This window comes from Parasteatoda tepidariorum, chromosome 6 (assembly GCF_982258835.1).
Source record: "Parasteatoda tepidariorum strain Cologne lab strain chromosome 6, Ptep-v5.0, whole genome shotgun sequence".
NCBI classification, from domain to species: Eukaryota; Metazoa; Arthropoda; class Arachnida; order Araneae; family Theridiidae; genus Parasteatoda; species Parasteatoda tepidariorum.
Genome location: NC_141760.1, coordinates 63174046 through 63191267, shown reverse-complemented (window position 1 = coordinate 63191267; position 17222 = coordinate 63174046). Strand labels below are relative to the sequence as shown.

Here is a 17222-nt window from a genome sequence, read left to right as displayed (position 1 = left end):
ATATATATATATATATATATATATATATATATATATATATATTTTATATATATATATATATATATATAGATATAGATATATATATATATATATATATATATATATATATATATATATATATATATATATATATATATATATATATTTATATATATATATATATATATATATATATATATATATATATATATGTAAATAAATATAATATAATTTGTTATTCTCTAATAAATGAATATATTTATTTATTCATTCCTTTCATTTAACATCTATACTCTTTTTTTCAATTCATTGAAAGTTAAATAAGAGTTGACAAAAAGAAATCAATCCATATATGAATCAGCGAGACGTGAATTAAAGCAAAAATAGATTACTTAATAATGTCAATCGTAAGTAATACTATTAAATATTGAGGAACCACAAAAATAATATCTTAAAGCGAGTAAAAAACATGTAAATATTAAAACCTCTTTTGCAGTTTTACCAAATCTCCACAAGAAGACGCACTTAAAATCCCATTATATATGTCACGTGATATGTTAACAGTGCCCAATCAGATGTTTACGCTTTTGCATTTAAATGGATGAAATTTGACAACAAGAATGCAGCTTTACAGAATAATTTTTGGGCTTTTAAGCATGAAGCCATTTCTTTTTATATATAATAAGTTTCTCTTTGATAAAAGAACATTTTTTCAAAAATGTCTATCATTTTATATTAATAAAGCCAAGTTATTAAATCACTATGCATTTTAACAAAATTTGGGGCCTGTCCTCAAACATGAATATTTCGTACAGTTACGTGAGTTGAATCATGGGAAAGTTTCAAGATTTGGCAGCTCTTTCTCAACAAAAAATGGTGGCTGTCTTAGAAAGTGTTTGGGCGAGTACCGAGTGTGCGGTGTTTTTATTTTGGTGAGTGTAAATTAAAGCTCATACATATGTTTGAATTAAATAAACATCGTTATATTAGCTACAGTAAATATGCTTTGGGTAAACAAAGCATCTGTACTCATAGTTTGGATAAAACTGCAACTATTATTTCCATGTATATTAATGGGAGACAGCATGCAAAAATTTTAATTGGAACCGCATTTATACATCTGTTTTAAATAAATCATTAATAAAAACACTTTATATCAAGTGCACATCACTAATGTAGGCTTCGATCTTTTTTGTACACAACAGAGCTTTTTTAATGACATTCTTTTTACAATAGAGTGTTAAAGTGGTCCACCTACTATTAATACAGTGTTGTAATTAGCTTCAAGAACTAAATTTAATGCTACCAAAGTAAAATCTATTACACGAAAATGTGGAATATGATGTGTGACGTGATGCCTACCATTTCGGAGGACAGTATATCGCAGCGGAGTGGTCAATTTACCAATGATGAATCCAATTTCGAGCAACTAATGGTGAATATGCTGGACGAACGGGATAAGCTTATGGAAAATTTAAGAGAAACGCAAGAGAGTATGCAAGAAATCCAATCTAAACTCTCAGAAGTTGAAAGGGAAAGAGATTCACTTCAAAGGCAGCTGCAAGCAAATCTACCTCAGGTATGTCTTTAAGTCTTTCATTTAAATCTAATCTTTTCATACTTAATTGCTTAAATATTTTATCTCAGTCTACAAGCTCCATACTGTTTCGTTTACTCATCTAATATTTGAATAGATAGGTATACTGAAATTGTTTGTTATGTGCTGAATTGCTTCTTGATGTGCAAGGGCATTGATCAAAAAATGTATGCTATAACAAATTTTCTAAGTTTTAATTTTTAATCACATGCCAGGGAACTAGAGTTGATTTAATCCATCAACGGTTCTGGATGTAGTAAGTCATAATTATTTTTATCTTCCCAAATGATCATGCATATGTGAAACTTCATTTCCTCCTATAAAGGCTCTGTACGTATAAAAGGCTACGGATTTTTTTGTATTCAGACATCCACCTATATAGAATTGGATATGGGGCTATGTGAAATTTGATAGGTTGCTAAATGACCCCTCATGCCACAGTTTTCTAATTGGTGGGCTGGGGTAGGTATTAGCTGATCCTATTAGAAGTTGTATAAGAAAGTGTGAACGATTAGAAGCTTTGAAAATGAAAGTGCCAATACCACCTGTGGATTTAAAGTTATGTGAATAAGTTTACTGTATCATCTGAAAAAATTCCCTACTTCATAAGTATTTTCATTCATTTAACTTCATAAAATGTCTGCAAATTTCTATTTGACTATTATTGTTTTCAATTTTTTTTCGTGTTTATGTGTTTCTTCAAATTTTTAAGAACATTTTCATATTACTTTTGAATGATTCATTAGAAAAAGAATAGTAAACCCTTAATTTAAATTAGTCTTGCTTTTTCCTTAATCATTTGACTGATTGACAACAAAAACAAAATGTGATTATTTTTATATTTTCCTTTTTTATATCAATTGAGGACTTCATCCCTGCTCACCCCGTGGCAGAATTGAACAACGTAGAATTGAATTATGGCAACATTGTCACAGAATGTTACAGAGTTCGTGCAGAATGATTTTTCTTTTGAAACGTCGGTTATTGGTATTGATTTTCACATCGTTTTTAAATATCCCGTTATACTTTAAACAATATAGAAAATTTGGATTGTGCATTTGATCTAATCTCAAAATGAAACACGCATTTGAGAAGTGGGATTCGCATGATTTCGTCTTCGATCTTTTTTTAGGCAATTACTACTACGGATCTCATGATTTTTAATTATTTTTTTATTGTGATTACTTACAAATTGCAAAAAGGAAATTATTACATCTTCCCCCACCCCGCCTATAAAAAATATTTATATATTTTTTTTTGTAAACAGCACTATTGTTATTATAAATCAGTAACATACCTGAATGTTTGTTGTTATTATTAAAAGTAGGGGAGATTTCCGTGTCGTGATCTGTGGCAGAATAATCGTCAAGTCTTGGAAACTTCCGGGCATTGCCCCGCAAGAAACTTAAAAAAAAAGCATCACAGAAAGGGTTTAACTCGGAAGATATACCGTATATTCCGGCGTATAACGCGCACTTTTAATACAAAAAGTAACATTGGAATTTTCGGGTGCGCGGTATACGCCGAATATAAAAAATTATAGATTAAAAAAATTTAAATGTAGAAAAATACTTTTATTTTAAAGAAATTACATACCTTTACCTATATACTTTATTAATTTTCGTTATTACGTAAATAGTTCATTATGTTCGTCTTCCGTTATTTCTTCAGGCACGTCATCACAATCTGTTTCGTCTTCATCATCTGTGTTACCCTCATCCATAAATAAACAGTCATCTTCTGATCCGTCCAGATTATTTGAAATGTTGCATTTTTTGAATGATTTTCCAACCATCTCAGGCTTAATGTCATCCCATACTTTTAATATCCACTGTTTCCAAACTTGCATGACGTATATGTCCTCCTTTCGTAAAGATTTTATCGCCCTCCAGCATCCAAGTGTTCCACTGTTTTTTTAAATTGGCTTTAAATGGTTTGCTTAAGCAGACGTCCAATGGCTGAACTAATGGTGTCAATCCGCCCGGAATAACTGCCATACCGGTGTTACATACTTTCAAAAAATTTTTTGTATTATCTGTAAGGTGGGACCAAAACATGTCCCACACTAAAAGGCTTTCTGGTTTTCTATAGATACTAGACGAGATATTACACATGTACAATCCAAATTTTCGTGCGCGTTATACGAAAAGTATATCTTAAAATTTAAAAAAAGTTATTGGAAATTACGGGTGCGCGTTATGCGCCGGAATATACGGTAACTCGTAGCCACCCCCAGGCAAACATATACATATTTTATTTTTTTAAAAATTGCAAGTTTAAAATCTATTTGGCACCTAAGCGATTGTAGTTGGTGCGACAGATATTGATACGGAAATTTCCCCTAAAAGTATATTGCGGAAAGATATTAGGGCTAGAGAGTTTTGTCGCAGATCGCTCGAAAAAATTTCTGCCACAGAGCCTGCTCACTTTGCCCCGTATTTGTAATTGAACAATAAATCATCTTAGTTTCTTCTGTTAAACCGAAACTTTATTAAAAAACAAAATGGGTTTTAGTTTTGTGGGTCGCATAATGTCAACCTACTTACTTTTTTTCTGTAATTTTGAATTAGTTTCAAAAATAACATTAGAGAGAAACTAATCTTCCAGGAATACTTTAATCAAATTAACAAGCCATTAAGTTATAAAGTAAAGACATTTCATATTATTAGTATTTAATCCAATTCCAAAGACAGAAATTAAGAGAAATAAGTCTTTAACAACACTAAGCAAATTAAGTAGCATCTCACCAGTACAAGGCAAACTATGAAAATGTTCTAGCTTTTTTTTCTTCTTTTCTTAGATACTATGTATGGTACAAATACAAAGCATAGCATGTTTTTTTTATTTTTACCAATAATTCTATTTAGAATGCCTTGTGGCAAAATATTTTCAGCCTTTCTGAAAGACATTTTGCATAGTAGCAAATATATATTTCAAATTTAAAGTAACAGAAGTGCTTTCTGTTTACAAAAAAAGAGCCTTCGTGTACCAAATAGAACAGTATATAATTTTTTTAATTATAGATGCACGAATCTTTTATTTAAATCGGCATATAAAAGAATACATATTCAAATATTATTGGCATTCTCCTGTTCTAAAAAAATATTTGTAGAGCTCACTATTTTCTTAATTTTTGAATTACTTTTTATAATATGAATCTCTGAAGTTCTAATTAAAACCAGTTTATGCAGAATTTTTTTATTCTCAAAGGAAAGTAAAAAAATCAGGAATTTCCCCCTCTAACATTTGTAAAAGGCCTTTTTTGAAAATAATTCGGCAAAAAAGAAGGGAAAAGAAACCTCCTTTGAAAAATTCGGCAGATATGAAAACCAAACTTTTTTGCTTCCCAATTAAAAATCTTTCTGCTAGAACTCTATATTGTTCTATGACAATGTTGCTGTATCACCACAATTCTGATAAAGGGGTCCAATAATACTGTGTAAAGCTAATAATCTTGCTTTTGATAAATTTAAATTCTGTTTTTAATGTTATAAAGTCAAGAAAGGCAACAAATAAAAAGAAAAAAATTAATTTTTTATATTCTCTCAGTTTAATGAAACCTTTCAGTTTTGTACATGATTGCATGGTGTTATGCATTTTTTTTTTTTTTTACCCTGCATATTGCTTGGGCATTCAACCAGTTAGTTAATATAAATAGAATCAAACAGGGTTGCTCGAACTATTTTCCTGTTTCGATCAAAATTTCATGAAATATACATTACGTGCACATCACATTACATAAATTTGTGACTTCTGACATGCTGATATGGGATAAATTTTAGTATTGTGTCATCATATCACCCAACCCTGACCAAGGACCTATCCCCATTTTTTGGGCTCTATCTTTTAATGGCCATGGTACAAATGCCATGTAATTTTCGTCCTGGTCATACAATGTGTGTAGTGCCTGATCTGGTACCCTTCTCTCCGAAGTTCAACACCACAAGAAATAAGAGGACTTTCAGCCAGACTACAGATTTAACATGCACCTTGCTGCTATTGTTTTGTCGACTGTGAAGATCAAACTCATTATTCCCAACTCTTCAATCAGCTGTATTAGTGACGCTTTAACCAACTACACCATTAGAGTTTTTATTGTGTCATCAGTGCTGGAGAAAAACTCATAATTTTTAACTGCACTAACTCCGTGGGCAACCACATCCACTTAAAATAAACCATTTATAATCAATAAGGGCAGTCAATCCAAGTATTAAAAAAAAAAAAAAAAAAAAAAAGAACTAGATTTGACCTACCTTTGAAAGTTCTGAGAGGTCTATATCTAGAGTAAGACTAGGAGTGCTAAAAATTCTCAGGCACAAATTTTTTTTCCCAAAGCACATGATTTTTTTTTTTTTTTGAAGTTTAAAATTTCCAACAAAATTTTTTTTTTTTTTTTTTTTTTTTTTTTTTTTTTTTTTTAATTTTTATTTTGTGTTTTTTTTTTTTAATTTTTCTCAAGATTGTAGCACTTTTTTTTTTAGTTACAGTAACTTTTTCGAAATATTTTTAGATAGTTAAATTTGCATATTATTAAAAAATTTTGATAATAACTTTTTCGTTATCAAAGAAAGAAAATTAATTTGATTTTACACAATTTTTGAACTCAAAATATATTGAATCTATAAAACTAAATTAAAGGTCCTATTCATAAAGGAAACTCAAACTAACAAACAAATTGTTATTTGTGTTATATTTAATACAAAGACCCCTCCCTGTGTCCAAAAGAAAAAAGTATTTTCCTCTTTAGGCAATAAGTCGATATGGCGTTAGGAATTAAAAGTAAATATTTAAAAAATATTTACAATAATACAATACAATAAATAAAAAATTAACAATAAATTTTATATCAATTTATTTATTTTTTTATGTTAAAAACTGAAGAAGTTACCATCTTCTATCCACAGCATCTTTCGATAGAAGATGCTGAAATGTTGTAGTTGTGGGGCAAAGACCTGCAAACCGAAATTTATGCACATAGTAATTAAATTACTTTTTATCTTGTGCAGATATGTTAGATATAATTTTTTTTAGATTTGTAGCAAGATAAATGTATATGTTTCGTTTTTTTTTTTTTTAATTACTTGTTGCAAAATACTAATTTCATATTGTCAAAAATATTGCTAATTATTTTCAGAAATGAAAAAAGCACATCCTGTGCAATATTCGGAATTTGAGGGCAATATCATAGGTGCCACTCTTCAGTCTTATGGACTGAAATTAGTCTTGAGAAAAATCAGTAGACTTAATTTCATTAATAATATCTCTATTCCATTTGTTTTTGCAAATTAAATTTCCTTTTTTCCTTAAACTGTAACATTTTCTATGAAAAATAAATATTATATTTTAATCAAAACATTGCTATTTTTCATGAAAATTCACGAGGATTGAAAATTTAGCACCTGCTTGTTTAAGCAAAATTTGTATTATTGTTGTATCTAAATTTGCTTAAGTTTTCATTTTCCCCCAACGTTTTAAAATGCTGACCAAAGTTAAATTAGGATTATTTTTTTTAAATTTTTAAGATTTTTTTTTTTTTTTTAATTTAGTAGAAGATTAAATATAAATAATAGTGAACTGAAAAATAATTAGAGATTAATAGATTCATGAAGAAATTAGTGGTTTATTATTCAGTGTTTAGTGTAAAAAGAAGTACAAGATTAGCTGTTATTTTTATCTTGTTTGCTGTAAAAAAATGGAGAAAAAAAAGTTTTTAGACGAAATGATAAATTTCTAATTGATTATGATATATAGCCATTAACATGGAAAAGTACATTTTGGAGTCTGCAGGCTTTAAATTTCTGAAAGCTCTGGTAAACAATGCTAGACCTTATTAATTGATCAAAAAATCAGTTCAGTCTTGAAATTTTCTTAGATTTAGAGGGGTAAACTTTTTTAAATTCTTTAAGAATTTATTTTTACATCTTTACCTGGCAACATTGTCATTTTTCTTCACAGAAAAAATAATTATTTTTAAATTCCTAACATTAGTTAACTTTAAAAACCCACAAAAAATTTCTAAAGTCGCAATTAGTGAGAAACTTTACAAGATTATATGCAGGCACACTATACCAGTTATAATAAACGAGGATTCATTGGTTTGGCCACCCATGATGTAAAGCATCAAATTATTTGAGAAGAATTGCAATTTTTAATATTCTCTCTCAAGGATATGTTTCCTTTTAGAAAAACATTAAATGCGTGTTTTGATATTGACGAAGACTTTAAATTTTATAATTTAATTATTTTATTGCAGAATAAATATATTTTTATTGAGTTACTAACTAAATACCCGTTCTTTGTACAGGGTGTAAAAGAAAGAATCAATAAATCAGTACTGATTTATTGATTGACACTACAAAATTATTCTCAAAACTAAAAGACAAATACGGACAGAAATAATAAAGTTAAAATAGTTCCATTGTTTTTTTTTGTTTTGTTTTTTTTGTTCTCCTTCCTGAGGCTTTATGTTATAAGATTAAGCAAAACGTGTATTTAGTAGTTAATCCCATCAAAATTAAAATTAACTGTATTCAATATCATCTTGCATACTGCTGTTCGAGGCAACTCATGGTATTTAAATCATGGTATTAATCACCATGAGATCGTAAAAAAACTATTTCCACAATATCTATCATAATGCACAATATTGATACAGTTTTAATGGGCACTAAATTTACAAAAAAAAATAATTAAAATTTTTGTCTTCCCAAAATTAAGTATGATTGGTGTCAATAATTGTATGGTAACTTTTTATGGTTTCCCATAACAAATAAGTACGAAGTAGTGTACAGGTTAGGTTTTTTATTTCAATTAATGTTTATTACCAAAATTAATTAAGCATCATTGACGTCAATAATATTTTTTACGCTGCTCTCTTAATCGAAATAGTACCTTTTCTTCTGGACAAAACGAAATGCCAACCCTGCTTGAATTAAATAATTCATATTTCATTAAATTTTTAGAGAATTGTCTGTTTGAAAAAAAAAATTGTCCAAACATATTTGTTACACACTGCTTTTTTTTTCACTTGTCACTGGCATTATATGTACCTGAGTTTCATCAGGAATAATGTCTAATAAATTCAACTTATTGTTATTGTATTACTGTTCTTCCTTTTCACGTGGTATTTCTTTTCTTTTTTTTTCTTCTCCTTCTCGTCCGTGAATATCTTTTTTCAAATTTAATTGTGAACAGCGCATATCTGTATACCCATAAGCCTTCCTTATCGAGCTATATTTATGAGGCTCTTTGTGCGGGTATGAAAATTTCTTCTTTATCTTATTTTTTCTCTCAGCATCCTGTGAAGAAGTGGTTTACACACAATGCCTTTATGAGAGTAATTGAAAGCGTCAAGAGTGAGAAGAAAAAAAACTTAATTGAAAAAAGATGTTTTGGAAAAATGCGCCTACTATAAGTGCATTATAAATAGAAACATACATTACTGCCTCACTTTATAGTTTAATTATTGCTTTATTAGGCATATTATCAGTAGGTATTAGAAGTATTGTTTAATCTTTTAATTGTGTGGATAAAAGTAGAAAATTATGACATGATTGATAAATCATAATTGTCTGTCTTTCACAAACCGAATTTGGTGTTAAAGCGTTAAAATAATAACACTTAATGTAAAGAGTCGGATGGTTATCTTTGTTAACGCTTAGCAAAAATATCATCTTTTTCAAGAAATTAGCTCTTTTTTTTTTTCTTTTTTTTTTTTTTTTTTTTTAGAAAAAGTCTACTCGGTACGATTGGATGGTTATCTTTGTTACCGCGTGGTAAAGATAACCCTCCAATCTTACCGCAAAATTTTAAAAAAAACAAAGAAGACAGTTTAGTAAAATTTTCAGCTTCTTTATGAAATTAAGCTTCAAATGTACATTTTTCTCAACAGCATTCAGCTTTCGTACATTTTTTCTGAAAAAGAAGAAAAAATGTTTTCGCAAATTGTAAGAAATAAAACTTCTCGAAATTTAAATAAATCACTCAAGTATTTCATTAAAAGCCTGATTGTTAAATTTTTCACTTTACACTATTGTATGCACATTAACAACTAGCTTAAATATTTTAAATTTATTATTCATACCTAAATGTTGTATTAAATATATAAATTCCTTTAATAGATTTAAATCTATAGTGTTATGTAATAATATAGATAATCAGAAATTTTCAGTTCATTAGCTTTTGCCAGTTTTTACAAATTTTTGCTTCTGTTCCGCTAACACCTTGTTGCAGACAAAATTACCTACCCTGTTACCAATAAAATAGAAGGTTTTATTATTGTCTTTTGATAAACGTTTTTAGCCATATCGAACCATATTTCTTGTGTTCAAATCCATATTATCAAATGTTTTTTATTATTATTATTATTATTATTTGTACGCTTTGTGACACAGGCATTTCTATTCTATTAATACATTTCTATAAATCATATGGAACTAAGTCTGTGAAAAAATTATTTGGTTTTAGCTATTTTTTAACATGTCTATTAAGTGTTAAGAAATAATTTCGGAATCGTCTGCAAATTCAAACTTGGCCCACATCTTAATTTTCAACGGCTTCAAAAGCGATTACTTCTGTTATCTGATCGATTCCTTTTCCTTCCTCATCCAACTCAATTTGAACTTTCGGAACTAACTTAATCCTTCAGTCGAAAAGTAAAACAAACGCTATATTTAGCCATTTGCTCCTTCATTCTAGATAAAACATAATAAAGTCTGAGTAAGGTTTGTGTTAAAATTTTACTAGAGTCCATATCTTTTACGCTAAAAGGAAATAAAAGATGAATTTTGAAATTAGCAAAATTTGTAGATTAATTTTGATGTTTGTACTTGGAAATGCATTGTAAAGAAATTTTTCTTTTCATTGATCTTTTTAATAATTAGGTTCGTACCATTTGGTTGAGAGATAGAAATAATTATCGGGAACTAACTGTAATAAAATTATTTTAGATTTTCTTAAATTTAGATGATATGCCATTGAGTAAGAAAAAAGTGTAACTATTATGTATATAATTAGTAGGTATATTCTTGAATATTAAAACAAAAAGAAGTTGGAATTGTTAGTTTTAAAAATATATATTTTACGGTCTCGGAAAATTTGATTATATGCTGGACCAGTAACAGATTTATTTTAATAATTATTAGATTGTTTTATATAAATAAAAAAATATATAAGAAAGATCACCGGTGTCCCGTCTGCGTCATAGGGTTAAGGCTGTTTTTCGAAGACTCCATCGTATTATGAAATGCTTTTTTGAGAATAATATGCTATTTTTTTAACTGCTGTGAGTTTGTAACTATTACTCATAACAGTTAGGTTAAGTTTAGCCTATCTAAAGCCAGTGCTGTCTACGCTTATTTTGAAAATGGCGCTAAGCGTTAATATGGAGAAAAGTCTCAGTTGTTTCAAAATGAAAGGCGTTTGTGGTCTAATTTTTTAATATTTAAAAACCTACTCAAATTTTGCATTACCTGGGCTCATAAAAATTTGGAAAAACAGAATATGGCAGTGATTTTGATGATTTTCATCTAGGGTTAGAATAATATCGCCAAATAGGCGTTTTTTTTTCTTCTTCCAAGGTTTAATAACTTTCGAAATATTTAGGTTATTTATCTGTTCTAATGCCCGGATAATTCTTCACGGCAAGATTATATATTATATAGTTTAAAATAGTCGCATTGCTTCAAGTGTAAGGCACTTCAACTATGGCTTTTTTATTTTCCTTAGGAACAGAGCTTCGAAAAACAGCGATTTGCAGCAATTTTTTGCTGAAATTCTAAAATAAAAGTTGCTCTGCTATTCCTTCTTTCTACCTCCTTTACTCAAGTTGAGTTGCTATATTTACTGTATGCTATTTCATTCATCATTCAATTAAATAAAATAAAAAAAGCTTTTGTTGTATTTAACGCTACGAATGAATTATAAGTGTAATGAACAATTAATCCAGAAGAGCTTTATACTAACAACCATGATCCAGCCTGTTAATATATATCACTTAGGTATTTAAAGTCTCGTAACATCTTTTTTCTTCTTCGTGAAGTCCCATTAAAATCGATTTTTATTCTCTGACAGATAAAATATATTGTTGGAGTGCACGCTTTTGCCAACCAATGAGAGTCGAGGTTCCTAAAAGTTATGCAATTTCTTGGAAGCTGGAAAATGCTTTTTGATCATCCGCTAGTTAGAATGATGGGGATGAAATGTTTCTATAGAAACTGTTGGATGCTGATACTTAAAATATTCGTTCATTCGTTTCTCCTATAACATACTTCAGCAGATGACAATTTTTAATATTTCACTTATTATTATTTGTCTTTGAAATTGTCTCCGTCACTTGTGCAAATATGTTAAATAAAGCTTAACGTGTTTAGTTGTTTAACCCTTTGACGCATTAAACATATTTTTTCAAACTTTTTCCATTATTTTGTATTGAATTTAGGTCAAAATAGGGGATATTATATTTAGTATTTTAATAATTTTTGGTTATGAAATACAGCATCGGACATCAGTTTTTGCTTTAAAGGTAAAATTTTCCAAACACAGCTCATTATTAAACTGTAATTTTTCAAATTTGCTCTTATTTGCAGTTATTTAGATCTAAGAGAAACAGTTATTTATCATTGAAATTTCTTTGATGTACAAAATCAATTACTGATAAATTTTTGTATATGTATGAAAAAAAAGTTCTATCTACTTTTTATTTCTTAATTTTATGTTTTTGAACAAATATAATTCCTAGAATCTTAACAAAGATTTTTAATGAAATAATACCAAAATATATTTACACTCGTGATTAAAGCGACAGAAAAAAAATATATCAAAAGGGGAGGGGCATCGGTGCCCCCTCTGCGCCAACGGCGTAATGCTTTTTTTAAAACACTTTTTTTTTTTATTCATACGTTGCTGGAATTGCATATAATATCATTGAAATTTTACAACTAACTTAATTTCAATTTATTATAGCTAAAATATATTGATTTTTGAGTGTATGTTCAGAAAAGTTAACCAATACAATTTTTAAAAATAATTCAAGTGTGGTATTCAAGGAATCTACCTACAGAAAGGTCAAATCACGTCTTTGAAATTCTCTTTTTCTTTTCATTAAACGTACACACATTTAATACATATCACTATTAGCATTACAACTGTATACTGTTCCACCAGCAACGTATTTTTGACCTTAAGAATTGTGCGTACAAACTGAACTGGGTCCAAATTTACTATAATCGACTAAACCTTAGAATTGTACTGCATGTTAGTTCAGTTTGAGTTTTAAGTTTTTTTTTCGCCTGCTATTATTAAAAAGCTGATTAAATCAAACTTAAAAAAAACTTTTAACTCATCTTTTAATATGAAATAAGTCAGCCTTTTATATTAATTTATGAACATAAATAACCATTTTACAATTTAACCTAACTTAGTGGAGTTTTCTAAATTAAAATTCAAACATTAAGAATTTGCTTTCTTTCAAAGAAATAAAATCCGATTCCTGCTGGTGACAGTTTTTCTTCAGAGGCCTCAGCAGAGCAAGATTATTTCCAGCATCGTAATATCGAAAGTTTATTTTGCATCGTCATTTTTCATCCGGGTCTCTTGTTTGCTGTTCGAGGAAGGAAGGGGGTGAAGGCCGTACGGAAGCATTTATAAAAATTTCCCTGTTGTGGGCCTCCTCAATACCAAGCAGGGGTGATGTTGGCCTCTCCGGTATGCAGGCTGCCCCCAACTGACACCCACACACTCTTATCGGCCTTTCTCAAAAGATCTTTGCACGTACCGATGACAAATGGATTTAACCCCTCCTATCATTCTGTGGAAATAGAAAAACTTTTGCCCAAAAGGTGAAAGGTAGTGGCGATTAAATGTTTTTTAAGTTTTCCTGAGCTGTATTGTTTTTCCTTTTTAATTTAAACTAATAATTTTTTTTTGCTTTGATTTATAGTATTACCGTCTAAAAAATAATCCTTTTAAAAAATTTATGTTCAAAAATATTTACTTTCATTAATTGTGGGGGAAATTTTTCCTTAATACTGAATAAAAAGCTGCGTTGTTCTTTCTTTTAATTCTGAACTGTATTGTTTTTCCATTTTAATTTAAACTAATTTTTTATGTCTCGATTTTAGTTTGTTGCTTCAATATATAATTATACCGTTTAAAAAATAGTTCTTTTGTCAAGATTATGTACAAAAATATTTATTTTTAGGCAGTATGCTTATAATATAATCGTAGTTATAACTATTTTCTTCCCTTTTTTTTAAGAAAATTTTTCCTAGTAATGGTGGAAAAAAATTTAAGTAAACTTTTTTTTATTAAATAATATCGCATTCTCAAAAGCATTACCGTATCATTTTCGCGCCTTTTATTATCTAATTTATTTGTGGTTGCAAAAATCATTTTAAATCAAATTTGCTATGCCAAGAGTTTAATATTGAAGCATAAATTTTTCTACCAATAAAAAGAAATGTTCAATAAAAAAAAAACGTAAAATTTGAACTTCATTATTGTATAAGCTATATTTTGGTAAAGTTTTTATTGTTGCCGAACTCGAAATGTCGAATAGTTTTCACCCAAAGTTATGCAAAGTACATGTACATGCAAAGAATATGCACGATATGCTAAGGAAATTTACATGGCACGTTTGTCATGGCACATTTGTAAAGTCATAAGCATTTCATTTTTTAATACAAATGTAACTAGATTAATTTAGCTATATTTTTTCCTATGTCACTTCCAAATTGCAGATTCAGTTTTATATATTTTCTTTAAGGTGTATCACTGTTTAGAAATAATTGTTTTCATGAATCTTCTTTCAAAAGCATTCCACTTTTCTATGATGGCAACCCACATTTGGCTGTTAACCAAATGCAAAAGTAAACTCTCCTACTATTTGATTGTTAGAGTAACCCGACTCTTATAGGTCACTGTGTATTTGCATTTATTTTTACGTTACCCTTGTGTTGACCCATATTAGGTGTAAGTTCTTTTAATAAATTTCCTTTCATTATTTGTAATTGAAACAAGTTATGAATGAATTTCCTGTATACTATTTTAGTTAATTCTATAATAAAACCGCTTATTTCACAATTGCAGCATTGTGAATTAAACAGTTTTATCGAGAGAGAGAGGGGGAAAAAAATTTAAATAAAAGGGGGGATTATTGTTATAAAAGTTTATAATGAGATAAATGCAAATTAATAAATTAACGTTTTTAAAAATCAACAATTTAAAGAATTTTTTATTTTATTTTAAAAGCTTTGTTAGAAGGAGCATTAAAAACACATTCTAAATTTTTATATGCCTTTACAATCTGTCAGATTTTTTTTATTAATTATGTGTTAAATAGTAAAAACAATTACCTCAAAAAAAAAAATTAGGATCATGCCATCAACTAATCAAAAAAATTTTATTTTGTAAGCTAGTAAAATTGAGAATATGATAATTCTGATTCTTCCCTAATACAGTTAACACCCCCTGAAATAAAATAACCTTAATTAATGCGTTTACCTTAACTACCTTTTTTAACTTAAAAGTGGTAGAATATTTAGGGCAATGTTAAGAGCCGTGATAGCTCAGGGGATAGAGCACTCACCTAATGAGGTGACCCGGGTTCGATCCCAGAGATAGCGGTTGATCCGAATTCCGCACCCGATTGTCCAAATTGTTTTGCCGTACCCATGCTGATTATTATTAAAGATACCATGATCTTCTTTGTTTGTTAATGGCAACATCATTTCATTTTTCTGTCTAGTGAGAATACGCGAAACAATAAGACGTCAGTTACCTTTAGAAAAGAAAAATATTTTTTCGAAGGGGACTTGCTTAGCTACTTCTACATCACTTTATATTTTAATTACCTTATTTGGAATGCACTTTTAGCATCAAATTAAGTCACAAGAAATTCTAAACCATTTCGTAATATCTCTTGGTTTTTCTGACACAAATTTATCATAACTTCCTGTTTTTTTTTTTTTTTTTTTTTTTTTATTCAAATTTGTCCGAATCTCTTTACCTATTTACTACAACTTTTAAGGCTCATTCTTTTCTCCATACATTATTCTAACTTAAATTCGATCATCTCCACAATTGTAACCGATCTTGCGTAACTCGAGCTCTCTGAAAAAACAGTCACCATATTCATTCCCTCTTTTGAATGACGGGATGTCGCGCCCATCATCCCACCATTCCATCCTCCAGATGAGGATTGGATGCCAAACCTCGTGTGAATGGCCTAGCATCCAGTGGCCAGAAATGGTCAAACTATATCTTTGGATGCCGCTGTTACAGCAACTTCTGGCTAGACGCCTTGTCTCCAGCTCAGATGGGGTTATTGTTATTTACTCCTTTCGCATCCATTAACCTTGTTAATGTGTGGAAGTTATTGTAAAAATGCTGCTCTTTGGCAATCTATTTTAGTTTTGCTTCCATTGAGTTAATGTGAAATTTATTCCACTTGCTAATATTGGTTTTGATGTTAACTAATATAAATTTAATTATTATATGAAATTTATTTTTATTCATTTTTATAAATTGGTATGCAAATCAATGATTATTATTTATTTCAAAAATTCACAGTTTTTCACTCTAGGAGAAAAAATTCATGTTGATTATAAATAATGTGATTATTTACTACCGGAATTATGTAATGATGTAACATATATTTGCTTTTTTTTTTTTCATTTATACTTACTTCAGTTATCAAGCTTTCCAAACTTCATGACGCATACAAAAATAGTATTTGATAACGTTTTAATTAGGTTGAAAACGACAAAGTATTTTGTCTATTAATAAATTATACAACCTTTAATTGTACAGATTAATTTGTTTTTCTATTTTTTTAGAAAAATTTACTGGCTACTCTAACCATGAATGTCAACTCTTCCTAGTATAATTTAGTCTTTGAAAGTCATTTCATTAAAAAATATAATAATAAATATATACTAAACATGATTTAGACAGTTGTTTGATAAGAAAATTTTTTTTAATTGAATTCCGTCTTTCATTTACCTCTGAAGGATTTTTAATTAATAATGAAATGTACTGAGAAAAACATTTCATATAAATATAAATTTAACTTACCAAAATGTTTTTATCGTTTCTATTAATATTACTAGTGTTTAATATACTGTTTAACGATTGTAAGAAAATATTTTCGAATATTATGTTTAATTTAAATTCTGATAGATAAATAAATATCTCCTTTTATGGCGTTATGAATGAGGTTTTTCTACTTCGATTTTTATTTTTTATGATAATAATAAAAATAAACAAAAATTCTTAAGTAATTATAATATGAAGTACATCGTAGCGATCCAAGGAAGAGGGAGAGACTGCGGCCCTTAATTTAAAAAAAAATAATCTGAAATTAACTTAAATTCTGATATAAGAGGCACTAGTTCAAAGCGAATTAAATTTATCGGCATTTTTTTTTTTTTTTTAAATCAAAATGTGTTTTAAAAAAATTAGTGTTTAACAGTGTAGTCGATTTAAAAATTTAGTAATTTACATTAGTAAAAAAATAACACTTACTTTTCCGCATGTAGATCAGCTATCATTTGATTTTATTTAGGAAAAAAGTGCAAGGCCTTATTTATTTTCTAATTCAAACTATATAAATATATACTTAGTTTTATAATTTTTAAGGCGAATTGAT

At 28.6% G+C, this 17222-nt stretch overlaps 1 protein-coding gene across 4 annotated transcripts in view; it reads left to right on the top strand.

The window, feature by feature from the left end:
* Positions 1-578: 578 nt before the first annotated feature.
* The window catches only part of LOC107450141 (liprin-alpha-1), a 65582-nt gene continuing 48938 nt past the window's right edge, over positions 579-17222 (top strand). For all 4 annotated transcript variants that reach the window (XM_016065889.4, XM_071178545.2, XM_016065880.5 and 1 more), the window contains exon 1: positions 579-1558. In XM_016065889.4, the coding sequence (XP_015921375.2) occupies positions 1310-1558 (249 nt within the window). In that variant the 5' untranslated portion in view covers positions 579-1309. The remainder of the gene's footprint in view (positions 1559-17222) is intronic.